This window comes from Platichthys flesus, chromosome 7 (assembly GCF_949316205.1).
Source record: "Platichthys flesus chromosome 7, fPlaFle2.1, whole genome shotgun sequence".
Lineage (NCBI taxonomy): Eukaryota > Metazoa > Chordata > Actinopteri > Pleuronectiformes > Pleuronectidae > Platichthys > Platichthys flesus.
The window spans coordinates 24,329,877-24,357,322 of record NC_084951.1 but is presented as its reverse complement, the minus strand read 5'-3'; the positions used below and the strand labels follow the sequence as shown (position 1 = coordinate 24,357,322).

Sequence of the window (27,446 nt, the reverse complement as noted above, 5' to 3'; positions counted from 1 at the left end):
CAGAGTCTCTCTCAGTGTGGTTAGGAAGCCCGAGTGCAGAGTGTTCAGAGGCTCGTTTTTCAGCTGTCACCTTCCAAGGGTCCAAAAGATTACCCCCCCACCCCCCCCCACACCTCCACCCCTCCCCACCGAACCAGCCACCCTGACCCCGGCTATCGGGCCCACACAGATCACAGAGGTAAGAGCACAGTCTGTCTCCGGAGAGCCACAGCTCATAACTCAGAGATATCAGTGTCCTTGTCAATAAAATCACATATAAAGAAGATTGGCCTCAAATGAATGTGCTCTCCAGAGAAACATCTTGTCAGCTGAGGTGAGGCGCTGCACCTCAGGAATGTGCCGGCGCTGTTCCCTCCTGCAGCCACCCACCCACCCACTCATCCCCATCACCGCCCCCCCCCCTTCAAAACACCCTGCCATTGTGATGGGGAAGGAATGCTTTTCAAAAAAGTTAGTCCTTTCACACTGAGGGATGTCGGGTGTCGCCTTGTTTTTCATTCAAGGGGGGGGGGGGGCACGGCTAGAGACCTCTCTTCATGCTTAATGCACACATGTAAATACTATGTTCACAGACTTTAGGGCTGGATCATGTTCAGGAGGTGACATGTTGAGCTACGTCTTTAACTGACTACAATGGAGATTCTTCTCTCGCCTCAGTTGTGATTTATCCCTGAACCATCTTTCTGAAAATGGGTTGGGGGGGATGGTGAAGCACTTCAGATACGCTCAGGCCTAATGAAGAATGTAAAGTTTACTCTGGAGATCAGAACCAAAATGAGCAGCAGTGAACGGGAGGCCCTGATTTGATGGATATTACATGAAACTCCTTTATTCCATTTGTAAGTTCAAGAGTCTTCTTTCAAAGCCTTTGACGTGGATGATGTGTTGTGTTATTAGGATGATTTTGTGTCACCGTGTTTATCGGCCCCTTTCTTGATTCCTGGGAGTAGAACCACGCCACATATCAGGGTGTGGCGGCTTTCTATGACCGGGAAGAAAATGGGCGGTCCCTCTCAGGTGAGAGCGTCTTATTGGTCGGCGCAGTCCTCTAAAACCCTGATACCTGAATCAGGTAGAGAAAAAAGCCAGAGAGGACAAAGATAGCTCCCAGTCAGTCGCACCCTCAGTCGCTCCTGCAGACGGCCTTCAACGTTTTCCATCCACTGTTTGATTTGCGCCGAGAAAACCAAAAGGAATCACCGGGGAACTAAAGGAGCAAATCAGGTGAGTGGTGCTTTTCAAACAAGGTAAGGAGAAAAGAAACAAGTCTCATCCAGAGAGCAGAGTTGTCAGGAGCTACAGCTTTATCACAACCAAACGGCAGAAGTAGTTGTAGTCAATGTGTTGAAATGATAAGATCTCCTGGAGGAATCAGGAGCTTTTGATTTTAAGATTCTGCAGAAACCACCGAGATTTTCCTAAGTACAGGAGAAGCACAGAGGGGAAAAAGTCTGAATGGGTCTAAATGCATAAAAGAGGGGAAAGTGTGACTATCACAAGTGTTCAGGTGCTTCAGGGGGTCGAGCAAAGTGTTCAGGTGGTGTTGTGTTTCCTCAGGAGTGGGTCTGGAGGCTCGGGGGTGGAGGGGCGGGGGGGCTGTGGGGGGGTTGCATCACTCACCAGTAGACAGTCACTCAGCTCAGGCCTGTGATAACGTGCCAGAGCCCAGGATTCCAGCAGCCGCCTGAAACCCTGGAGCCACGAGCGGAGCTGGGCAGGCCTGGTCTCGCTCAGACTCGGGCTCCGACTCCAGGAAAAGGGAGAGGCCGGCATCCAACTCATCTGCAACCCCCCCCCCCCCCCCCCCCCCAACCTCCAAGGCGTCCTCATAAATCATAGAGTCCCAATCGCCTCGCTCGGCGCCAGGTGCCACGGTGCCTCCATCCTGCAGATTCACACTGAAAGTGAAAGCTTAGGGCTTTTTTCCTCCATGTTACTTTCACACTCCCAGGAAAAACTCATCGTAGGGTATCAGAGGACTTAGGGTTGTGTTTTAATTGTTGTTATTTGTCATGTAAAAATGTTGTGTCTTCTTTTTCCCCCCGCCAGACGCCATCGGCAGGAATATCCCATGTGTTCTATCCTTCATTCCACCGGAGTCTGTATCTGCAGTTAACCAGATTTCAGTGGTGTGAAGTGTAAGAGACATGGGGATATGACTTCACCAGCAAGTAGTCACAACAGCAGACGGCAGCCGAGTCACAAGTCGAGGAAATAGCTCAGTTTGCTGTTTTTCCTTTGGTTGTATTTTCAAAGACAGAAACTATATTTTCTCTTATGAAATCCTGCTCTTCACGGTGTTCTGTACCTTTGCTGTGATACATGGAATAAAATATGCCATGTGTGTATTCTCATCAATAAGATAATGTACTGAGCAGTAATGTGAATAAATTCCCTGACCTCCCGCTCGTGTTTTTATTTTCTGCAAGTGCAACATTTCAAATCATTACTGAGCCATTATACCACCCACTCCAACATTCCGTGGTTCTCAGCCCCAGAGCATGATTCAGTTCGTTTTTTTCCAGTACAGCCAACGAGGAGAGACGGAGACTCAGCCCACACAAACAACCTTCACTGTTGAGCAAATGAAGCTTATTAAGAATTTAAAACATGCCCCCACTGTAGCACACACAATGATATCATTAAACAGGTTCCTCAGCGGCTGGAGAGATGCACCTCGACTCCTCCCAGCTCTTCTTCTCTCTGCAGTCGTGCACGTCCATGTGAAGGACTCACATAATAGTCTTCTTCAGTTTCACTTTGTAAATGCATCACACTCTTTACAAATACAAGCGATGGAGATTCCATACGAGGGATATTGGTTTTGTGTTTTTTTGTGTAGCTCAGCGTCTCCAAGTGCAGGTTGTTTCATCCCCGACCGTGTGTGTAAAGCTTTCAGCTCCGTGGAATTACAAATAAACAGAGCATATTGCATTCAGGCGTGTGTGAGCCCTTCACCGGCCGAGGTCTGGGTTGTTACTGACAACCAATTCCCTCTGGAGGCCTTTTAGAAACATGAAATAATAACAGCGCTAAAGAGCAAAGGAACATGCAGTTGGCCCTTGGTTATGGTTATGTGAGCACGGATAAATATAAAAACACACCCCCTCCTTTGTCTCAATGGCACGGAATGGATTTTTCCCCCCAATGGCGTCTAGATGTATTTTAGTAGCTGAGCGATGTCGGGCTTTGAAGTGCACGGCTACGAGCAGCGAGAGTCTCTGAGACAACAGGAAAACAGGCGGAGGAACAATGTGCTGGGATCCGAGGAACATGCCCCTGATGCTCTGTGTGGTCGTGTTAACAACCTGCGGGGGATCTGCAACCACAAGGTCATAGCTCCGCCCCTCATCAGACCACATGTAAATCAGATCCAGATTGTTATTTGGATCTGCACCAACATTCATAAATATCAGTCGTCTAAACATGTCAGATATCTTTAGATTCACGATTGTGAAATCAAAGAATAAACCGTGAGTTCCTAATCTCGCCCACATCACATCCTTCCACCAACTTTCATGGAAATCAGGGAAATGTTCACTTCCTGAAGTTAAATAAAAATAAACTAGCGTATGTAGCATGTGATCTGGAGTTGTCCAACAGAGTTAATGGTAAATACAGTCTGTCCCTGTTTAAACTGATTGTCTGGTTCACTAACAAGCACATTATCAATTAGCTCTCAACGACAGATGATCCAAAAAGCAATGAAGACGATGAGGTGATGGATGATGAAGATGATGATGATGATGATGATGATGTCACCTGTTGGTTCCCTGAGTCAAATGTTATCCACCTTTAATAGCTCAATATCACACATTTATATGGATAAGGAAAAAAGGACAGAAAGCTGAATAAGAACCAGTTTATTATTCATAGAAATGTAATTAATTAATATTTACATGTAAAGGTCAAATTGTTTTCACAAAGAAGCCTATCATACTTTGAGTGAATACAAAATAAATTTTAAACAAACACAGATAACAACATAACAGTTTGAAACATTGACCTTTTGATTTGATTTGAACATTTCGTTGACATTTATGTTGATTTTAATTAAGCTGTTTATGGTGAAAACTAGAATATTAAGGCTCTCCAGTTCTCTCTCTGATTCTTTCTCTCTCTCTCTGTCAACTCACTTAACTTGACATAATGGAATCTCTCCCTGCTGTTTATTTCTCTCGTAGCTGAAAAAGATATTTAATGTCATGCCATGAATCAATAAGTTATTTTGGATTAATGATAGATAAACATTTTAATGCAAAAATGTATATCGTCCACTAATGAAAAACACAAAAGAGCAATATGTACTTCATGTTGCTTTATTTGTAGTTTTTATTTTAAATATGTTTTAATAAACCTTTCTCTTCTCCGAGCAAGGTTCTCCGCTTTTGCTGCAGGGTCAGAATGAACACGCTGCATATGGTAAGCGTTTTTTTTTTTTCCTTGGAAGTGGCATCTGGTCAAATTAATGTTAACAGTATACAGTATAAATAAATAAACACATGATTAAATAATAAATGACTAATAATGTATATAAATCATTAACTGAATATAAAAATCATAAAAACTCTCAATCTAGGACATAATTCTATCATGTAAAACACTCTGCAATGGTCGCACCACATGATATTTTCAAGTTCAGTCAAAATCTACAGACACAGAATTGGCCACCTAAAGAACACACAAAAGGTCACTAGGAAATTTATAATCGAAATTGTATTTGTTTTCGGTGATACCACATGATGTCCAAATCTGGCAACTACATACCAGCTGTTGAAAAAGGTTATTTTTTTCCAAATTTGGGAGAGAGTTACAAACCTGTTGCCGCTTCCATGGGTCGATGGTAAAATGGTTTATGATGCAACTTCCTGTCTTTGATGGATTTCAACATTAAAGTCCCAAATTGCTCCTTTGTTGATGGCGCATTGCGTTAATTCATAAAGTGGACATCATCGGACAAAGTTGTTTTGTCTACTATGATGGACATATAGATGCAAATGGCAGAAAATACATTTGAATAGATTTTGAGTTTTCACGTCAAGGACCCTTACACAACTTCAGCTGAAATCGAAAATGTGGACATTGTGTCTCCTCCTCATCTGTCCCCTTGTGAGTGTGACGCTGGGAGAGGACACAGGTGAGAGCAGATGTTCCCACAGCGTGGTGGAGAGACTCAACTGAAGTGGGAATGTGCTGGTTTGCTCTGTTCTCTGTGGTGAGATGTTGTTTGATCGGGTCTCTTCTCACCATGACAGTTTGACTGGAGCAGCCGCTGCTAATTGAAAGTGCAACCACGCTGCAGAATGTTGTGTACGGAGTCGGCCGGATGCTTCGTTACATCAGATTTACTCTGTTGTTAATGTGGCCGGTGAAAACAGACTCAGGCCCGACTGCATCTTCTTCCTGTTTGTCTCTGTGTTCAGTGGCAGAAGATGTCGGTTCCCATCAACTGCAGCGTCTGGTGGAGCTGCTGACGCACACAGAGTGCGAGGACCTGCTGCTCGCCCTCTCTCACCCGGAGGAGAACATCTTCCAGCATCTGGAGCGCCTCTCACCGGAGAACAACCAGCTGGATATCAAACCGCGAGCCAAGAGAGACACGTCTTCCTCCGAGGGTCGGTACTGAAACATGTCTCACCTGGACCTTCTGGCACATTAGTCCACAGGGTTCTTAGATAGTCGTTGAAAGTTAGAGGGCAGAAGGTGGAAGAAGAGACAGATAACAGAGAGGAGATGCTCACTTGGAGCTGTAATGAGTCAGACGTGAGGAGATGTCCTCCCTGGGAACTGTCTGTGTCTCCGCCTGCTGGTGGTTGTCTGTCTGACTGTCAGAGGCCTGTGTGTGTCAGATCCATATGTTGTGTGTTTACCAGATAGCGAGGCTGAGTGCCGGACGGCCCTGACAGACTGGCTGCTGAGATACGGTGAGCGGATCTACTACGACAAGCTCTCCCGCTCCTTGATGCACATCGGCAGAACCGACATCGCCATTGGTGAGGAACAGGTGGGGGGGGGGGGGGGGGCGGGGGACACGTGGTTCCTGCAGATCCCAGTTTTGGGGGGGGCCACAACAGGGTGAAATGTTGTTGGAGGAAACATCTCAGCATGTCCCTCCTCCAAATGCACATTGGAACAAAGCCAGATTCAGGTTCACGTGGACGTGTTTCTCGGAATCGGTTTCTTTCGGTCAAGAAGGCCTCAGCACGACTAACCACAGTGTGTAATCGCCTCATTACTTTGAGATGTGTTTTAATTGGAACTTCAGAAAGTGGCATGTTTTGCACACTGCCAGTCGTTGGCATGTGTTTGCCGTCCGGTGTGTGTGTGCGTGTGCAGCTCGGCAGCCGCGCGGTGTCAGATCGAGGGAGGTGTAAACGATCTGACAGAGGACTCGGTGGAGCCGACACCAGCCACAGAACAAACCATCTGCTCCTCTCATCAGCAGCTTCCGAGGGAAGAGAGGGGACAAGGAGAGGATGGGAAGAGATGAGTTATAAGACGTGGGGAGGGGGAGCGCATGGAAACTAAAAGCTGTTTGGATGCAGAATGCAGCAATTAGCCTGCACTTGATTGCAGTTCTGAAGAGATCCACTCACACGTCGCAGCTCGAGTGGCTGGTTTTGTTTTATTTCCGAACTCAAGGACGACAGTTGCTCTCCTGCCAGAACTAATTATGTTCATGGCAAGAAAACAACAATTAAATTCAAATTCACAACCTTTTTTCATGGGGATGGAACACAAGCGCTCCGAGCCCTTGAAGTGACAGAGAAAAACTCTTTTTACTTTTGGCCCTGCTTGTGTTTGTGCTCTCACAGAAGTGGGGACGAACGTCAACGAGGACAAAACCTGGAACCTGAAGCGCTTCGTCGACGGGTACCACGAGTACGTGAGCTCGTTGGACGTCCCGTCGGTCCGGCCTGGTGGAAAACGCCCCCGGGCTGCAGGTCGCAAGAGAAAGAGGAAAGGTAAAGAACAAGTCTCACGCAGGAAACAGGAAATAGAGTGAATCTTTATCTTGGTCTTTTGAAGTGGAGAGGAGATTTGTCGGGGGTTACCCCTCTGGAGGCCGCCTGAATGACAAATTATGAAATGTTTCACTGAACCATGAATCTATTAAGTGTTTAGATGAGATGCTGGATTAGATTTGGTGGCCGTGGGCAAGCTTCCAACTCATTACTCCTCCACATCAACACTCTCACTGTCTGAGGACTATTTCCCAGGACACCTTGAAATTCAAAAATGTAATTATCACCTGTCCATTTTTTATTTTTTTTAATCCTCCCGGGCGTTTAAGTCAAGTTAAGACTTGACAAAGAAAACGCTCCCACGGCCCTTGTGTGATTGTAAGTGTGTCTGTCGTCTTTGTGTGTGTGTGTGTCTCCTAGTGAAGGAGCTGTCATGGCGTGACCTGGACCTGGTTGTGGAGGTGGCTCCTGTCCTTCCGTACCTGAAGGGCCCGTTGGACGTGGCTCTGCCCGTCCTGTACGGCGTCCTGCTGGGCTTCGGAGGCAGCCTGCTCGCCGGGGTCTCCATCATCCTCATCGGCCTCCACGTCTCCCGCAGAGCCGCCACCACCCCCACCCCCCGGGTCACCTCCATCACCCCCCGGGTCACTGCCAGCTCTCGCTCCAAGCTCAAGGTCTGATGCTAAGATGCTAAGATACAGGATGCAGCTCCTGGAGATCAGACAAGCAGTTCAGGGCTTTAAAATAACATTTAAATAAAGTTAACATTTACTAAACATGCATTCTCTTTTATTTATTAAAGTTTGAATTGCCTAAACTCCCCTCGTCCACAGTGATCAGCAGAGGAAACAACATAGGAACTCAATAATGACAAATCTGAGCAGGTTCCTGTCCCTCAGCACCTGAAGGGACCTCTGCCTGTCGACCAACACCAAACAGATGTTCTATCAGGGCTCCTGTACATTTGCTTTTTTAATAGGACGTTTCTTAATGATCTAGGGCATCAACCAATGAGCTCGCGTTTCATTTTCAGAAGGAAGATCTGATATTTAACATAAAACCAGTAACACACACGGTTAAAAAATGTATAGAATTATTTATTTGTTGATTTCTAAATTAAGTGTAAATGAAATAATAAAACAGTAAATTACTTTTATCAAGGCATTAACCATTTAGTTATAGTTGTAATATGTAAATTAATAAAACGCCAAAGCACCTGAAGTTGGACGTGGCTCTGCCCGTCTTGTATGACGTCCTGCTGGGCCTCAGTGGCACCTTGCTCTCCAGCCTCTTCATCCTCATCCTCATCCTCCTCATCTCCCACAGAACCAGGGTCACTGGGATCTTTCGCTCCAAACCCAGACTGGAGATGGTAACTTGCAGGATGCAGCTCCCCGGAGGTCAGACTCTCTGTTTAGGGCTTTAAATCAATGTAAAGTAACACATGCATTACTTTTTAATTGCCTAAACTTCCGATGTCCACAGTGAGCCGCAGAAGAACCAATATAGAAACTCAATCATATTGATTCCACCACAGCAGGACAAATAGGACAGTGATAATGCTGTTTCAGATAAAGTCATTATCCATGCTGTGTGGAGCTGGACCGGTGAGCGTTCCAGTCCTGCCAGTGGGTAGACGACTACTGGTGTGACAGATGCGCTGGAACCCAGCCCTCACCAAAGGTTGTTTCCGGTGTTACTGTGATAGCGATGCCACTTTCCATTTCCCCCTCCAAGTGACGGCAACGTGCCCGTCTGGCATCGGAGAACAACTAATTATCCAGCCTGGCGCCTGCTTCCCGGGGGCCGGGCCGGAGCCTCCGCAGGCGGCTCGAAAAAGAATAATAACAATGACGACGCCGGCAGACAATGGAAGAGCTGCCGGTTGTGATGGAAGCTTCTGGCGGCTCACGGAAGCCAAACAGACGACACGCAGCTGTGTGTCAGTTTTTAAAGGTGTGAGGGAGAAGCCAGGATTGTTAGCGACTCGATGTAGGTTCAGAAAAAGTCAGTGGAAACCAAACAGAATCAAAATGTCTGTTCCACATGATCCAGATTAACTCTGGTGACGTCCACAGGCTTTGATCAGGAGACACGTTTCCTTACATGAGGGTGTTTTTCACGTTGACTCGGCTGAGACACAGTTTAATAAGAACAATAGCGAGACACTCTGAGTATTTTCAAGCTTCCTGTTCCCAGTTTCTTACACTATCCCCACTTTCTTCTTCATAATTGAAGTAATTACTTCATTATACGAATGTGGCCTCATGTGCTCCAGGAGGCAGACAGCCTGGATTAACTGTGGCACTAAGCAGCAATTACACAAAATTAGTTCATAAATCAACATTTAAACACATTATAATGCAAAGCAAAGCCGCGTGAGCAACGATCTGAGGACAAAAGGCCGTGGATTGGATTTTTCACTTATTAAGTTATGATGACTTTAATAATCTGACACCAGACGACGTTCTGGAAGGCTGCGATATTTCTTCTTTTTGATTTGGACTTTTATTAATACTCTAGTGCATCAACCAATTTTATCGCGTTTCATTTTCAAAAGGAAAATATATATTTTTGACTCATTTAACATAAAAAACAGAAACTTACACTATAAAATATTTTTGGTTAATATTATTTTTTTCTAAATTAAATGTGAATACCATTTAACTACAGTAAATAACTTATATTGACATCATTACAATTTAAATATAAGCTTTAATTTTTAAATAGATTTAATGGGAAATAATAGATTTCTCTACGGTCATCCAATCGCTGAATGGTCTTGAATATTCATTTTATATAATTAAATGTAAAAATACAAAAAATGAGCATAATTTTGCTAAACATATGTGTTTGTATTTTATTTTTAAATCTAAGGTTTTGTTTGTTTCACTGTAATTTGATGGGATTCAACTTTTCCTACCAGTCTTTTGTTTTTTTCTAGAGCATCATTTCTATTTATAGCAGCGTCGCGTTGTAACAGTTAGTCTTTTCGCTCCGTGTGTCTTCAGACAACACTGAGTTTCACCTTCATCAGCGAACGTCCCGGGCGGCAGAACTCTTCACGACAAAACTTCCCGCGTCCTCTCGGTTTCCCTGCTCCTCTGTGAGGATCCTGCAGGTGCCGACTGTGACAGGCTCACCTGCTGCGGGCTCACCTGTGTTCCTGGAACCAGTGGAGAGGAAAGCCAGCGTACTGTTTACATGAATAACGCAGAGGAACAACGCGCCACATGGGACCTGCATCATGGTGGTGACACTCCTCAGCATCGCCCAGGTCCCCACCAGGAAGCTTCTCTGGTAGCGGATGAGGGAAGCTGCAGAAAGCACCTCCGGCCTGTTCACCGTGTAACTTCCGGACTGCACGGCACAGTGAACAATCTCATCTCACATGATCGTCTGCAACCTGGTCCTTTACGATGCTTTTCATTCACTGAGCGCCAGAATAGGCAAATGTTCATTTCGGGCCATTCTCATGCAAAAGGCCGAGGCAATCACAGACGTCATGGATGAATAGAGAAAGACATGAAATTGACATTTACAGCCAGACGTGTGAGGATATGGTTTCCAGGCATTTCCATTCTCATGTAAAATAGGCCTTTTTTCCTTCCCTTCTTTTTACCGGGTGGTTTCTTTGGTTATTTAACCGTTTGCAGAGCAGCAGCTCATCAAACCCAACTCTCCGAGGAGGGCACATCTGGCTGTTGTGATTGGCCGCGCTCGGGATGAGGAGTCAAGTGTTCGTCTGGATGAGGACGTAGATGGACGGGATGTGATGCGTGCCAAGGGGACACTCAGACGGGGGGGGGGGGGGGGGGGGCGTCCTCCGTGTGCTGAGGCTGAGCGTTCTGCACCGCGGCCTCTCGGGGGTGCTTAGTGCCACTGAAGGCTTTAACTTCCCCCTCCCTCTATTTGCATCTTCATTCATCTGCAGGGCCACTGAGGCGCCGCGGTCCCCGCTCAGCCATCACTCTCCGTTTGCTCAATATATATGGATCACAGGAAACAAGATCACAACACCAGCTCTTTTTAAGTCAGGCTTCTTTTTTTTTCTCCTTTTATTTTAATCGCCTCAGCTCCAGCTTTCACAACTTTGTCTTTCATGGTATCCTTCGGGGGAATCTGAGACTTCTTCAAAGTTCTCGTTGCTTGATCAGACAAGAGCGGTTCTGGGGGGTGGGGGGGGGGGTTCAAGGACAAAGCCACAGTGCCCTCCTCTGTTCGGCTCAGGTCGTTACAGCAGACATTCAACAACAGTGGAATGACACTTTTGCTTTAATGGTTCTATTAAAGAGCGAGTTTAAATGGCTATGATGAACCTGTGAGCTGTAATAACAGAGGATTATGTGAGGGATTCATAGTGTGGGTGATATATTGTAAAAAGCTGAAAGAGAGAGAGAGAGCAATAAAATGTATTATTCAAAAAGAGAAAGGAGACGTGAGTATTTCTGCTGCAGTTTCCTCCTGAAGGAAACTCAGCAGGTACTATTGTTATTAGATATTATGAGGTTATGTGTTTAAGCAATATTACACAACAAAATCCAGGCAAGATTAGCATGAAACCTGGATGGGAGGATGGGACGTGGGTCAGAGCTACAACGTTTGTCAACATTTTCATCATTTTTCAGGAAATAATTCATGGAATTCATTAAAAGATCAATCCAAAGGAACTGATGTCGATGAATGTGGGAAATTTGGTGCATGACTCTTCTATGAAAAGTAAAAATTCAGATAAGGATGCAGGGAACTACTGCAACATACCTGCAGATGGACCTGAAGACCAGAAGGAGAGAGAGGACTCATCCTGTTTTATCATCTTGTTTCACGATCTTCAAGCATCCAATGACTCTGAGCTCTTAATTAAAAGATATTAATAAACCAGACACGCAACCACACTTAAATTCCTCTGGTGACGGTGAGAGTTAAAGAAAAATCAGCTAAATAAGACCTGTCTGTTTGATTTCCTGTCTGTGGAGATAAAAGCCTGCAGATTTCTCCTGTGAGCTTCAAACAGGTGAGTTTCCTCTGCACCAGAGACCAGCAGCGATCCTCAGGGGGCGTCACACAACAACAGAGCAAACAAACATGTCTGAAGAACGTTTTCACGGAAAATCAAGCCCAGGAGTTTTGTCTTTTCTCCATCTCTCCCTTATTCTCTCTCTCTCTCTCTCTTAGCCTCGTGTGTTCGGAGGTTAATGAGTTGAAACCTCTGCGGGCCTCTCTCATGTAGAGCTCTCAGAAAAGTTAGTTTGCTAATGTTTGTGCTAATGACTCTGAAGCAGAGGTTAATTTAACTAATGGTCTCTGCCGGCGCAATCTTAAAGACATCTGAAGACAGTCACACTCAGCGGGTCTCTGTTCCCAAAGTCTCTCTTCTTCAAGTGGGACTTTAATGGCGTCTGTCAGTGTGTGAACACGAAGCTGCACGGACATTTTGAGGAGCTCCACAGTCTGCATGTCTCTGGACTGAGAGGAAGCTGGAGAAAACCCACAGAGACACATGGAGATTCAAACCAGCAACCTGTGAGGCCACAACACTAACAAAGCTTTTCCTCGTTTACGTCCTCATCCTGTGAGTTCATCTCTCAAAATTAATAAAGCAATTGCGCACGAGCTATCAAATTGTGATTGTGTAATAACACTCACAACACCCCCGATGACACGTTGCAGAGCATCCTGTGGTTTCCTCCCTCGCTGCACTCCTCTAATGAGTTCCCTCAGTGTTGCACCACACTGCGCTGTTTTGCATTGTCTTGTCTAATTTCCCCCGCTGATATGGAATGGCTCAGTGAGGAGCCGCTATCTGTAGCTTCCATCTAATAAGAAGACAGGAGAGCAAACAGTACCTGCCGCTCTGTTTAATGAGATGATGGGAAGATAAGACGCTCTACTGATGACGGGCGGATCTGTCCGACACCAGAGATGCAGATCCACCTTTGTCTTGACGCCATGTTCAGAGGGAAAGTGGAAGTTGTTTATCTTTCCACTGCTTTATCTTCGTCTTCTTCCAGCTCTGGATTGTGATACTGTTTATGAAGTTTAAATTAACTCCCTCCTCCCTGACATTAAGAAAACACCAACCTCGTTCTCGTGTTTCTCAGTTTCTGCCTCTGGCTGTTTGTACTTCACATCATCCCTTAAATATAGAAAAGTTTATAATAGTGATGGAATTTTAATGGTTGCGTGAAAGGAAAAGAGCTGAAGAGAAAAACAGAAATGGCAGCAGGTTGAGCTGTGGCTTAATTCAACCGTTAATAATTTACCATCGTCTAGTCAGAGATGCAGACTCAATAATTTCAAACCTTAATTAATCACCAGAGAACGCTCCATTGTTGGTGCCTTTAATTGCTGTTGACCTGCTGGAATGAGACAATACACAACCTGAATTAATATCAGGTATCAGTGGTCAGACTTGTCCCTCGTGGACTCGGTGAACAAACCCTGTCCGGAGACAATTTGCTGACATCGAACGATCAAGATTTATGATTCTCCGGCTGCAGAGCGGTGCGTTAATGAAGCAGAGTAGAGCCCCAAACATGGGTCTATAAAATGCATATGCAAGGCACTAACTGCCGTCACTTGATCAATGTCAAACAGCCATTATTTAAATTTCCAGGAGTGGTTTCGGTCGCTCTATATCCTCCTCGCTTCCTCGGCTGACACTTACAACCCCTCTGCATATTTGAGGAAGAGTCTTTGGCTTCCTGGCTCTTTATTAAGGCGTTCACAATTGAAATCTTTATTCTGAAAGGTCAGAGCTGAATATTGTCTCCAGGGCGGCGCTTCATAAAATCGGGCGAGCACTAAATGACAGGGCATCGTGACTCAATGGGGGGGGGGGGGGGGGAGGGGGGGTTCCCTCCGACACCATGCAATTAGTCTCAATAGTAAGAAACCACTGGGCGTGTAAACAAATTTAATACATAAATCTCTCCGTCTAAAATTTCTAAAAGGGACCTTGTTAATTAAACCATCATGGTCAATGAATGTGCAAGGGGTGTAAAATTAATTTTTATGTGAACTTGCAATTACGGGGATTGAGAAGCTTTGGTCCAGTGTTACTGTGTCTCAGTTGGAAAAAGGGGATTTAGCTCGAAGCGTTTCATAATTCAATGTAATCACCGGCCGACCTCCACAAAGGTTCGGCTGGTTCTCGACCTACAGCTCTGCTGATAAGGGATTAATAACACAACACAATATCCAGAGAGTCAAATGAAAAAATAAAAAGCTTAATAGGCAAAAGCTGAAAGTGAATTTAGATAAATGAGAATAATAAAAAAGCAGCGCACCATGTAATGAGAGGCAGGGACGTAACGGGGGGGGGGGGGGTTCTGACAGTGGAGGGGGGGTTCCAGATGTGAGCAGACGAGTGTTATTGAATAATTTTCAGTATTTTCATTGTTATCCATGGAAATAGGTTATGGATCTTGTTTAGGGAAGTGATATCTATGAGTGTGTGAATTGTTTCTTTAATATGAAAACTTGATGTACTTGATTTTGTCACATTTCATATTCAAAAACTACTTAAAGGTCGTTTTCAGGATGTAGATACTTGTGTGTAGCTTACTAGAAAGTAAAGCTCTTCTTTGTACTTTTAAACATTTAAAGAAAAGAAGAGCAAACTGCCAAAAGAGCTGAAGTGATATAAAAAGAAGATGATGAAACAAGTTATTCCAAATTTCAATTTCCCAGATTCATATTAATTAAATCAGACTCAAGTAAAAGCTGTTTACTGACGCTTTGACAAACAAAGAGGTAGAAAAGAAAGAGAGGGATGAGCTGCAGGTATGGAATTAAACACAAACATACTCCCTCCTTCTTTCTCTCTCTCTCTCTCTCTCACACACACTCACACGTACAGACACACAAACGCGATTAGAGACTTTCCCAGAGCTCCAAATTAAAGCTGATGGCCACAGAAACCTTGTAATCACTGGTGGAGCCAAATGGCTGCAGAGACGAAGGGGAGCCGAGGAGCAGATGTGTGCCAGGATACCTTAGGATGATTTCTTAATAGCTTCATAAATCCATTCATGCATCACACACACACCAACGCCACCGTCGGCAGGCGGCTCCACACCACAGGCCCTGACGCACACCTGCTACACAAACACAACTTTGTAAGGCCCACAGTATTTTCTCTTTCTCACTGCATCGTGACAACCGGTGACGACTACAGGTGTGACTGTTGTGTTATGGTGACTTCACTCCGCCGTGTGGACACTGATGCACACTGTTGTTGGTTTAATCGAGTTTGTGAACACAACAAAGCCACGAAACTGCTGACGCCCGTGAAATTCCTCCTTTTCATTTGTGTTTAGTCTTTTTCTCGACACCTTCTCCTCCACGGGGATCCGACCAAACTGCTCAGCTGAGGCCAGGCGCGCTCTCAGTTAATTACAGGCCTGCTCCTGTGTGACTGCCCAGTCAGCAGGTCCCCCCCCCCCCCCAGTAGTTGTGAGGGGGTGGCTGAGCTGGGATTCAGAGCTACCCCCTCATTATCTGCTCAGCACTTACTGGCCGTGTCTGTTGTGCTGGTGTGTACCACCCCCTGTCAGCCGAGTCAAGTACTGATTACTCTGCACAACCACAATGTAAATTAAAAAAAATTGTATTTTGTCGGCAAAAGAAAAAAAGATCCATATTTTGGGGCGACAATACATTTGCATGAATTACACCGACACAGACGATTATTGTTGGTATTTGTGTCGTATTTCTTCTGCTCATCTCCAGCGGAGCTCAAAACATTTCCTAAAAGAAGTGAAGGTACCGTTAGTTACAGAGTGATGGCTTCATGATGAATATAAAGGAAGTAACTGTCATTTTACAAGTACTAGTAAACAAGTAAATACCTGTTCCAAATCCAGCTCCCCATAAATACCATTTGGGATTTCCTCTCCTTCTCCCTGTGCCTGCAGCCAACAACAGACATATTTAGAATAAAGACGGCACATACACAGTGTTACATTTAATAGAATATTCGTATTTTTAAACTTTGCCACTAAAGCTGCTTTATTTTCCAGTTCAAAGCTGTGACACGTGTTTGTAACCTGTTTGTCAGCTGCACTCGGCAGCCCTCGATATGTGGCCTGACCTTGATGTAACTTTCAGCTCGTGATATTCTGTTGACCCTCGTCGAAGCAGATAAGGCGGCCGAGGCTGCGCTAAATAGAGGAGTTTCGCTCTCAGAGAATAAATCAGGGTATTCCAGTCGTCTTAATCTCTCCCCGTGGCCCTGAGCTGAAACCTCTGAGCAGCGGGTGTTTGTTTGTGATGTCGTGGAAAAAGGATTCGTGAGATAAAGTTACATTTGGGGCCGACCTTTAGGGAGACGTGCCTCTCTCCGGAGCTGTGTTGAGCAAACAGGACGGCGTCGTGCACGGAGAGGAAGAGATTTCCACGGGCGATGTTTCCGTCCTCAAACGCCCCCCCGGCCTCCAGCTCCTCGTGAACCTGAGCTGCAGGGGGACAGACGGCAGGGATCAAACAAGGAGCTGCACACGACCAAACTAACCCTGACTTATGTGCATTTGGTATAAAGATCAACACAAGGATAGTTCGGTTTCCACGTTTGTAAAGAGAAATACTCTGAGTTGAGATTTTACCTTGAACATTAGCCAGATACAGTTTGATCCCCAGCGTTGAGTAGCTTGAGTTCATCTGAGAGGGAAATAAAAAGACAGAAAGTTGTTCATCCACAAGAGAAACTACAACTGTATCCACAGAATTATAAAAAGTCAAATCAGGAAACTTAGTCTCCAAAATCAAAGAATCTTTTGCCTCCACAAAGTTTTATAATATTCAAACTTTTTACAACCTTCTACGATCAAGGGAAAATACATGATTATATTTTTTCTATGTATTGTAGATGTTTCTCTTCTCTTCCTGTGTTCTCTTGTCTCTTTAACATGAATATTTTAATGTCAGAAATGAGAAATTATGAACTGTAAAGTTATTTCATGTTAATTCAATATAAACAGTTGCTACACTAATAAAGAAAATAATTTTAAAAAAGCCAATTTCAAGCTCTCATCTGCCTAAAACTTGTAAAATGACATTTACCAATGCAATAATGCTCGTGTAAGTCTGTGTTATCGTGCTGTGAAAATATATATTAATAATTATTTTATCTCTGTCCCAAAATACAGAGCCTAAAAATGTATAATATCAAACGTCTTATTCTCAGAGTGAATGTGTCAAAAACTAGATTATGACCTTTATCAGGACTTTGATGCCCATGAGATCAATGAAGCAGACGCCGGCCAGGTCCAGGACCAGGGTGTGGAAGGGCATGGGCTGGGACTCCAGGGTGACGGCACTGGGACTGGGCGGCTCCTGGTCGGACGTCTGCTCTCCCAGTTCAATGTCACTGCACTGGAAGTTGACGAAGCTGGTGGGAGTTGTGGGAGTTGTGGGTGAGCTGACGCTGCCGTCGCTCATGTCAAAGTCGTTCTGCAGCTCGAGCTGAGATATGGTCTGTGAAGGAAACACAAAGAGGAAGGTCACAGGTGGGAGGTTCCACAGTTTGAATATGAAAAGGTGTCGTTTCTGCTCCTGGTCCCACCTGAACCTTCATGGTCACCAGCGAGCTGGGCTTCCTCCTCCTCGTCTCCTCGTCCTTCTTGTCCTTCTTGTCCTTCTTCTCTGTTTTGACTTTTTCCTTCATCTCCTTCTCCAAGAACTTCCGCTTGGCCAGAATCAGTTTGCCAGGGTCCAGTCCGGTCTGGACACAAACATGCCTGTGTAAACACTCCTGCTCAACACATTCAATTCAAACCTGCTGATCCGTGACCAGCAGCAGAAGAAGGTCTTTAACTCACTGCACCTTTTTGACGACTCTCTGTCGAAACATCTCAGCATTTGCAAAATAGAGCGGTGAACAGTAGTTGACTATTTTCACCCCCGTTATTGGCCTGACCTGTGGATTTATCACAAAACCATTAAATGCAGATCACCTACATTATATATATATATATATATATATATTGAGTAAAATATCTAAAGAATAGTTTTAATACCTTCGTGTACACCTTTGGATTTATGTAGATATCTGTATCCACAATCTGGACCATTGCCGAACCGTTACGACTACAAGGAACAAAGTTATAAAATTAATCTTACCTTATTTACTCTGCTTCATTGTTTTATTAATTGTTGTTTCAATTGCAGATCTTATTTGATGGAGTTTCCTTACAACTGAGTCTTGAATATCACGACCAGGATGGAGAACCCGACCCCGATGGCGACTCCATACGGCAAGCTGAGAAAGAAGGTGGCCAAGAACGACACAACCCACACGCACTGGGAGAGAGAGAGAGAGAGAGAACAATCGAGTGAGGATAGAAACATATTATTTTGTGTTGCAACAATGCAAACAACCCACATGTGTAACTCACACAGTCCAACTTGCTCTTCTTCCACAGGTGATAGGGATCGGAGAGCTGCAGCAGCGTGTTCTTCAGGTTGACGGCGATCAGGGCTCCGAGCACCGACTGAGAAATCAAACACAAATAATAACCACAACGACATTTTGCGAAACTGTTTTGTGTATAATGTTTCAAGGGTGATGATGTCACACCTACTTTGGGAAGTGGTTTCAGGAAGGCTCCCAATGCAAGCATGGTAATCATGACAACCAGCATCACACACAGACTCGCAAACTACGGGAGGACACGTGTGAGCGGTAGTTAGTAATTTGACATATTTTACATGATACCCATCTTCAATGAATTACTGTTACATGTTAGTTTAATGATGACATTTATATAGTGTCTTTAAAGACCAGAGTTAGGGTGCAAAGTTAGAAAATCATAGAAGTCAGGTAAAACTCAGCAAATGCAAAAAACAATACAGATAAAAGAACAAGAATAAAACACCAATCTGGTAAAAAACAAATACAAATGTCTTCCTATGCAGGTGAGTTCATAACTGCTTTTTAAAATGAGGAGCTGATTCTGCAGATTTGATATTGAGGTGAAGTTTGTCGAAGCTACGACCTTAAGAACCACGAGGCCACTTTCTTTTAAAACCTGGATCGACTTGTGGTTCATTTTCCGATCCTGTGGTAAAGTTCTGAAGTACAAGGCGGATCCAGAACATGTGGTGATTTCCAAGTGACCAGTAGAATCTGCCGGCACTCACCTGTGAAGTTCCCCCGGCGTTGTCCACAGCCAGGGTCACAGACAGGGCGCAGCAGATCACGTGGATCTTGAAGAAGGACCCGAGGAAGTTGCTGCAGCCGAGCGCCAACATTTCCTGTAGAGCAACGTGCAACCTGTCAATCATTTTGTTTTTAACGAGCTACCAAAAGAGATGCAGGGTTTCTTTTTCTACCTGGTTGGGATCCACATCATAGCCGTGCTTGGCGGCCAGAGTCCTGCCCATCGCCAGGTTGATGACATACCCAACTATCGCCAGGGAGAAGGCCGTGCTCAGCATGTCTGGCCACTGACTCACTGTCGGCAGGATCGGAACCGGGAACCTGGAAAATAAAGAGGAACCAAAAAACACTGGTGGATTGTCGTGGAAGCAGCCGTAGATCAGGAGCTTTGCTGACGAGTGCTTTACCCCAAAGGGATTTCCCCCACGATGTCCATGTGGTAGAGCTCAGGCAGGTGCAGAGGGCCGGAGATGGCCGTGGCCACCACCACCTGAACAGGAGGAGGGAGAAATAACCATAGATATATATATAAAGGCTAGATGTCTCGGCCAACGGAGTCGAACGTCCGCACATGGCGGCCATCTTGCCACAGTCAGCTCGCTCACCCATAACATTGTGTTGTAGTGGTATGTACTTTTTAAATAACCATAACTTGCTAAATCTTCAACTGATTTTTAAACGGTTTGGTTTGTTATAAACATCAGAGATGTAGTTATGACACGAATCACATGAATAATTATGTTATTTTCTAAAAAATAGAATAATAGAATAGTAATTTTCTAAAATAGGTACATGTGTGTGACATCTAGCCTTTATATATCTATGGAAATAACCGTCACCTTCATATTGATGGACCCGGATGATGAAACTCAACACAAACTGAAGAGAAGCACTTTTTGTGTCCTTGGAGAAATGAACACACTTTATATTACTTACAATAACGATCTCCATGGGGACGGGGAAGGGCAGTTTGTGGCGGTAACGCACGCTCAGCTCCTTCACGACAATCAGAACCACGCTGCTGACCAGAGCAAACACCAATGATGCTATGTTGGTATCAGCAAGGCCGGCTGCGATATCTTTGAGAGTCTGTGGCAAACAATAAATATTACATATTACCGAGAAGCCATTTTGATTGTCTTTCATTCGGTGTATTACACATACTCACGTAGACCACAGCCAGGGGGCCACTGTACGGCGGCACTTTGATGCCAAAGATGTACTTGAGCACGGAGATGAGGATCTGCAACCCTGCAGCCGTCATGAAGCCTCGGACGAAGGACTCGGACAGATAGATGGCCACGAACCCAAACTGCATGAAGCCAAACCCGATCTGTGTGGACACGAGTGGATTTCAGATGGAGCTGATTCCTCTTTGGTTTCAGTTTGAAGGACTCTGAGGGGAGCACGTACCTGTATGATCGCAGTGAGGCAGGCCAGAGTTCCAGATATCCCCAATCGAACCTCATTCATCCTCTCCGTGTCCACCACTGTGGCGTTAAGAGTGGCGTTGAAGTGACTGAAGTCCGATTCCGGGGCCAGCTGAAGACACACCATTCCCACCATGATGCTGAGGACGGCGAAAGTACCTGAACACAGAGAGCAGGGATGTCACATGCAAACAGGGCCGAGTGCAGCTGATCTGCATTGTGCAGCTCCGGCAACTTATCACTGTCATCCCACCAAATCGCAGCAGATAAATCACTCTGATTTACCCGGGACCATCTGGTGAGCGGTGCCCATGAAGACATACGGGATGAGGGGGAAGAAGGAAGAATAGAGGCCGTTGACGGGGGGGAGATTTGCCAGGAGGGCGAACGCCATTCCTGCAGAGAACAGAAACCTTTTTATCACTGTCGAATAAATCACAAGGAGGTAGAAGAGACTGCGTTATGTACTGGACGGTAACGCTGATGCAGGTATTACTCAGACCCATCAGCAGGAACAAGAGGATTGACCGACCTTGGGGAACCTGGATGGTGCCGGCGCTGACCCCGCTGATGACATCACACAGCAGGTTGTCTTTTGCTTTGTACTTGGGCAGCCAGCTCAGGACGGGCAGGTGTCGGAACAGCAGGCCCCTCAGTCTCGACCCGGAGCATCTGAGAGACACAAACCGGAGACACGCTTTGAAAAGCTCTGGTTTTTTTCTCGTTGCTGCTGTGAAACTCTTGTATACAAGTTGTGTGGAGTCACAGCTGCAGGGCGCTTCACTGCTTGATCACAACTATCTTGTCAGACGTTGCGTCAAATCCCTCACCGGGTGTAAAGCTTGACTCAAATCGTTACTTTCAGAACAACACATTTAAGATTTTCCTGTTGCTTGAGTGACAAATGCACTTTGTCTGTCTTTAAATGAGTCGTCAGGTGCATTGTTGGTACATCACTAAAACCTGTGGACGCAGTGTTTTAATGTTATTTTAAGCATGCAGTGTAAAGATAGTAATATTGTCGAAACAGTAATATGAACACACTAGCGCACGCACACAGATTATCTGATTGGACATTTTCATTTTTTAAGAATGAGCAGATTCTTTCTCAAAATAGCAATTCACCGAGGTGCAAGCGTACCTGGCTTTTAAAGGAAATGGGAGATGACAATGATTGCTTTATTGAATGTTTAACCCAAAACTATAAAAATATGCAACCTGCAGCCTTCTCTTCAGCATTAGTCTTGCAGGTGCATGGTTGAAAAGCGCTGAATGATATCTCTTCATTAATAATTGGTGGGTTTTAGGTGAAACTGGCAATAAACCAATCAGAGGGCCATTTGCCAGGCCAGATTATCTGGATATACTGCATCACCAACTTCTCACAAGGTTTTTGTTTTGTGCTAAAAATGGCACCAGGTCTAAAACCTGTAAAGATACGTGGTCACACCGGGTGTATGTCAGGGCTCGAGTGGGTCACATGACTGTGTTGTAATTCCGTACCTGAAGAGTTTCTTTACTTTCTCCCCAACAGGAAACTGTCGACTCTTCTTATCAAACTCTTTGTCGAACTCTGGGAGGTTATACGCCGGCCTGTCAATCACATAACGTGGGCGGCCGATGTGCATGGCTGAAGAATATGGAGGCATATTAAAGCTATTATGAAAATTTTAAGAATTACCATAAATAAAATGTAATGAAACAGTGATAATAAAATATATTCATCAAAAACCACCTAAACAAAGTCAAGGCAGTATCGTCATAACATTTCTTCAACAACATAAAAAATATGTAAGGTACAATTTATCCCTGACTCTCATTTTTAAAAATTACATTTTTAAATCCTCGTCTGAGTGACCTCAGAAAACCTTTTTCTTTCATATAAGATCCTAATCTGACCTTGACGGATGAAGCACAAGGCAACAGGTCGGATCGCTGATAAATATTTGATCAACAGCAGGTAAATAAAAGCACACACATGAGTTCACTTTGTCTCCATTAACACTGCACATGGATAAAGCATTTTTATTTATTAAATCAAGTCTACCTCATTTTATATTTCAGAACAAAATGTATTATTAAATAATAAGAAATGAGGAAAATCTACACTTGAAAACATTCTTTCATCAACACTGTTAGAAGTGGTTAATTCTCAGGGTACAGGGATCATAGGATCTAAAACACAATGGACAATAGGTTATAGATTAATTCCCACAAACCAGCCTTCATCTGGATTTATCAATAAACAATTAAAGTCAAGTTCCTACACATCCGTCTCAACAGTTTAACAACAATATCAGTTTGAAGACACTGGTTAATGTCAAATTAAAAACAGAAAGTGTTAAAAACTGCACCGCACCTTATGTTGAAGCAGGAGGTCTGATGGCATTTGGCTCAGATGTGTGTATCAACACAACTTGGTTTGATTTCTTATCACCTTGCGCTAAAGACCTTATTCACCTTGTAGGTGGAGCGTATGAAAAGCTTGAAAAAAAACTCAGCAGACTACGTGATTTATTTAACAATAAATGCATCTTTAATGAGTTTGGTTTCTATACACGTGGATTTCTCACATTCAATCTCCCATCGACAAAAATACAAATGTACATGTTTTTTGGTAGAGGGCAAACAAACGTTACAGCCGGAAGCAAACTACTCACAAAGCCTAGTATAACTAACACAAATCATAGCAGATGGAACATTAATGATACATAGTGTATAAATAGTGTATTTCATCATTAAAAAGGGTGAGACATGAATGATAGCATGTAAAACATTTTTATTTTTTTTGCCCATTGTAACAGGATTTGTGTGCAAAACAATGGGGTCAAAGACTAAAGTGCATTTATTTATCAAATCAATTTTATCTCTCTAGACTGGAGGAATGTCTCAGGAGTGCAGACAGGAAGAAGCAGGGCTCCCCCTGGTGGAACAAGAGGTGAACAAGCAGAATATTCCACAGGAATGCCTTTTCTCCACCGTTTCAAATCTAATGAAAGAAAAGGCTGAGGATGAAGTAAGGACATGTAGAGTCTCTTCCTCCTTAGGGTTGTCACAGGGTTAGTATCTTTAAAAAGCTACGAATGAGAGAGAAAACTTTTCAATCAGTGGTTGAATTAAAAAAATATATCAACTCTTCATCTGCTTCATTGATGATGAATATAAGACAGACAGTGAAAGACAGTGACAGTCTGGAGACATGAATATTCTGTGGTTCAGGGCCGGAGCTATGAAAACGCCTGTACGGGTTAAAATAAACAAGCATGCAAAACACACACTGTCAACTTAGCTTCATCCACGTGGCTTCAGGTAAGTGGTTTTAGTTTTGGATCTGAGAGAACTTTCATTTTAACGACTGCCCATTGAAATAAAAACCTGTTGTGTAAGGGGGTTTCCTGTTACATATTATTTTTGTTTTTACATGTCTTCATTATGTTCTAAGACTGAAACATCCAAAGATAAAATCTGTCTGAACATATCTTCATAAATAGCCTTCAGCAAGTTACGCAAAAAATGTCCATTCTTCGGAGGTTCTGACTTATGACGACGACAGGGATATAACATGTAGGTCATTAAAAGTAGGAGAACGGGTTACAATGCAAATACAGAACTTGTTAAGCAAGAGCAACAGGTGAAACTCCATGTGGAGAAAAAGGTCAGATGACTTCTTTAATCTAGCCACGTCTGGGTATTTCCTCCTCTTTATTACAAAAAGCTCTTTGACCAGCTCCTGCCGGAAAATCTAAAACCCCTCGAGGTCCGTCGGAGTCTATAAAATCCATCCCGACTAGAAGTCGCTGAGGATGCTGATATCTGCAAACTCCTGGCGGTACCGGTACGAGTACAAGGCCAAGAGGAAGGACCACTTGAGAGTCAGGAAGCTCCACACGGAGGAGAGGTAGAGGCTCCTCGGGTCAGTGGGAGCTGTGGGAACGGAAAAAAGACAAGTGATGAATACTTTCCTGTGTTCTTACGCACATTATGAACGAGGAAGAACGGAAGGGGGTGCTTACATTGCTTCTGTGTGATGGCGACGGTGAGGAAGGTGATGAGGGCGGTCAGCGCCAGGATGGAGAAGAACACGCCGACTGCGATAAAGAACTTGAGCCCCTTGAGCCAGGTGCGCCAGTAGTCCTGCAGGTACATGATGTGTGTGACGAGAGCCCAGACGGCTAGAACTCCTGTCAGGATACAAACACACACAGCAATGAGCTCCTGTTCTACTCTAGAGCCAATTATAGATCCATCACTGTGGGAACTGTTTGGGTTTCACCATAAATGTAAGGTCTTGACCTCATTAAGTTATGATCTTTAATTGCACTGAAGAGGTTATCTTCTATTTACAATCAAATCTGAATTTTTCCACGGATCTTTGTTTGAAGCTCTTTGAAACCTCGTTAAGATAAGTGCTATATGAATAAAGTTATTATTATTATTATTATATACTGGACCTGAAACTAAATCACATAACAATAAATCCATTTCCTTGATTGATTTGTTTATGAAAATGCCAGAAAACCTCCAGAAAAGCCAAAGAAAACAGCTCAATGTGCTCAGATGACAGGTTTTGAGTAGAACAAGTTTCTGGAACAATAACTTAAAATAATGTTCCATGAATAAAACACATAGTGGCAGTTTTATGGCGACACGTCAACTAATACTGTGCCAATAACTAACTGGACAGAAATATTAGACTTTATATAAGTTTAGTCATTTCTAAACAGCAGAGACTTTGTTTACATGGTGAGTGAGTCCGTTTCTCAAGAGTTTAGACCAGATAATCTTCCTCGCGCCCCACATCAGCTGTATCAGTATGAAACACATTATTATGACCTCTAATAATCATAACAGAGTTAGACCCATTCTCTGTCACTGACTGACAGATGCTATATGAATAAAGTGACCTTGCAGCAGATATTTAAGCTGCTGACACTGACACTAATAAAGATCTGACACTAAACCATGAGTTATACAGATTCTCGTGACAGGATGGACATTAAACAAAGAATAAACACACACATGAGACACTTTCCTCCGTGTTATTGTGTGTACGGTACCTGACAGGCCTCCCATGGCCGCCGTCCACGGCTGCTTGTAGGCGATGTTCCACACCAGGAAAGCCGAGAGACCCATCAGGGCCCCGAAGGTCGCATACCCGATGCTGATGTAGATCCTGTTGATTCCCATTGTCACATGCAACTTCGCTCCGGGTTCCAAAAAGACGAGTTTTTAAAAAACAGACGAGGTTCTAAGCTAATTCTTCGGTTTAGCTCCACATTGTTATGTAATTTCCTGGCAGGAAAACAACCGGATGAAAGTCCTGGATCACCTGGAGTCAGAAACGGGCTTTTTAAATATCTAACTGATTGTAGTTCGTGTAATTTTAACAGGAATATAACGAAAGAGGAACCATTCGAGTTTCCGGCTTACGAGGAGGCTACAAAACATCAAGCTAGCTGTTTATCTCACAGGCCTCGAAGATGACGGAGAACACAAGAGGAGTCACCGCCAACTCGGGCTGCTTCCGGTCCGCATCCCGACGACCAGATACATCGCAACAATCACGTTTCCTTGCGGTTATATGTAATTAACTCTGCTTGGTTCTTATTAAACACACGGAATAAAACATGTAATTAATGTTTTTAATGAAATTAATTAGCCTGACGTGGTGTTTTAAAGTTGTTTTTCTCAAACGCATCGAATCTTTTTAATCTTTGATATCTTTGCTCAGAGGAAACCCGCTTCTAAATGTAATGTCGCCCCTAGTGGAGGAAAGAGGGACATGTGATGTCATCGCTCCATTCTGAGCATGTGCCTGGGTTGATTGAGTTCAGGTTCGTTTTTATTATTCAACACTTAACTTCATACAAAGTGCAGTATTGTTATATAGTATTGAACTTCATGCGAATTGAATTCAACAGAACAAAAAAAAGTTTCATAAACTTTATTATCCAACATTAGGAGCAAAGAGACAGCAATGAACTAAATTTATTCCACAATGGTAGAGATAAAAATATGGTAGAATAGAATAAAATATATCAATGAGCTGGAACATTAAATTAAAAAAAACTGCAGAGCAAAGGGATTGAAACAAAAACAAAAAAAACAAAGACAACAAAAAGGAGGCAATATACTAAACAGTTAAAATGCTTTGACATGGATGAGTACATCTTTTTAAACCTTTTTCCCTTTTACTTTTCAGTGACATAAAGAAGTTGACAAAGATATGGTGAAAACATACTGGGGTGCGACAGGTTTAATGCCATAAACTTATGGACATGATCTTTTCCCCTAATAATTTGGTCATGGGATTTATTATTATCTGCCTTCTAAACGGAACTAGTTCTCCTCGGTGCATTTGTTCATTTTCCACAGCCCTTTGCAGGCGTGTTGATCGTAGCATGTTGGAGAACAGCTCCTCTGTGCTCAGGATGTCACGGTGGCTCCTGTCTCTTCATCAGGCCTCTGTGGGTCAGACCCTTTGCTGCAGGAGGTCACTTTTGATGACCGACTGTATGTTCGGGGTCAGTGCAGGAGTTAACTTAGCACCATGAAGTTATAAAGTGGACGTAAATCTATCACTCGTGAGGTCATTAATAGCCATCAAAGCATTTTCCTCGAACACAAGACTCAGTCAGGAAGAAAGAAAACAAAAGACAGACAAATCGCTCCAAATAATATATCACATCTAAATAAGACCCTGGGTAGATGAAATCAGGCAAGAATGTAGTTTTCACCAGCAGGAAAATATTAAAGAAAAATGCTATTATTAACTGGAGGCAATGTTTTACAGATTCATTATGAAACGACAATGACACACATAATGCAGAGCGTGGAAAACTCTGGTTCCAGGCAGCGCTTCAGACTGTGTCAGTGGTCAGTCACGGCTCT

At 43.8% G+C, this 27,446-nt stretch overlaps 3 protein-coding genes and 1 long non-coding RNA gene across 4 annotated transcripts; 2 read left to right on the top strand and 2 right to left on the bottom strand.

The window, feature by feature from the left end:
- The first annotated feature begins 988 nt into the window (after positions 1–988).
- Positions 989–2,404, top strand: LOC133957082 (uncharacterized). The gene is made up of 2 exons (XR_009921187.1): positions 989–1,224; positions 2,050–2,404. It is a non-coding gene; the product is annotated as an uncharacterized LOC133957082 (long non-coding RNA).
- Positions 2,405–3,179: 775 nt separating this feature from the next.
- LOC133957183 (transmembrane and death domain protein 1-like) lies at positions 3,180–8,856 on the top strand. Its single transcript, XM_062392647.1, has 8 exons — positions 3,180–3,362; positions 5,062–5,137; positions 5,424–5,615; positions 5,874–5,993; positions 6,816–6,965; positions 7,386–7,639; positions 8,179–8,337; positions 8,674–8,856. Exons 1-8 carry the CDS (start codon positions 3,180–3,182, stop codon positions 8,854–8,856), a joined length of 1,317 nt encoding a protein of 438 aa, XP_062248631.1.
- A 1,142-nt stretch (positions 8,857–9,998) lies between these two features.
- Positions 9,999–22,183, bottom strand: LOC133957181 (solute carrier family 26 member 9-like). The gene is made up of 19 exons (XM_062392644.1): positions 22,059–22,183; positions 21,088–21,227; positions 20,841–20,951; positions 20,539–20,714; positions 20,294–20,458; positions 20,062–20,214; positions 19,533–19,615; positions 19,299–19,446; positions 19,107–19,220; positions 18,548–18,625; positions 18,362–18,457; positions 18,160–18,266; positions 17,984–18,053; positions 17,791–17,883; positions 17,530–17,688; positions 17,181–17,441; positions 16,571–16,625; positions 16,287–16,423; positions 9,999–10,325 (listed from the first exon to the last, which is right to left on the bottom strand). The coding sequence occupies exons 1-19, from the start codon at positions 22,181–22,183 to the stop codon at positions 9,999–10,001; spliced, it is 2,598 nt and encodes an 865-aa protein (XP_062248628.1).
- An 885-nt stretch (positions 22,184–23,068) lies between these two features.
- On the bottom strand, positions 23,069–26,050 carry slc48a1a (solute carrier family 48 member 1a). Its single transcript, XM_062392577.1, has 3 exons — positions 25,613–26,050; positions 24,569–24,736; positions 23,069–24,479 (listed from the first exon to the last, which is right to left on the bottom strand). The coding sequence occupies exons 1-3, from the start codon at positions 25,740–25,742 to the stop codon at positions 24,343–24,345; spliced, it is 435 nt and encodes a 144-aa protein (XP_062248561.1). The 5' UTR covers positions 25,743–26,050; the 3' UTR covers positions 23,069–24,342.
- Positions 26,051–27,446: the final 1,396 nt, after the last annotated feature.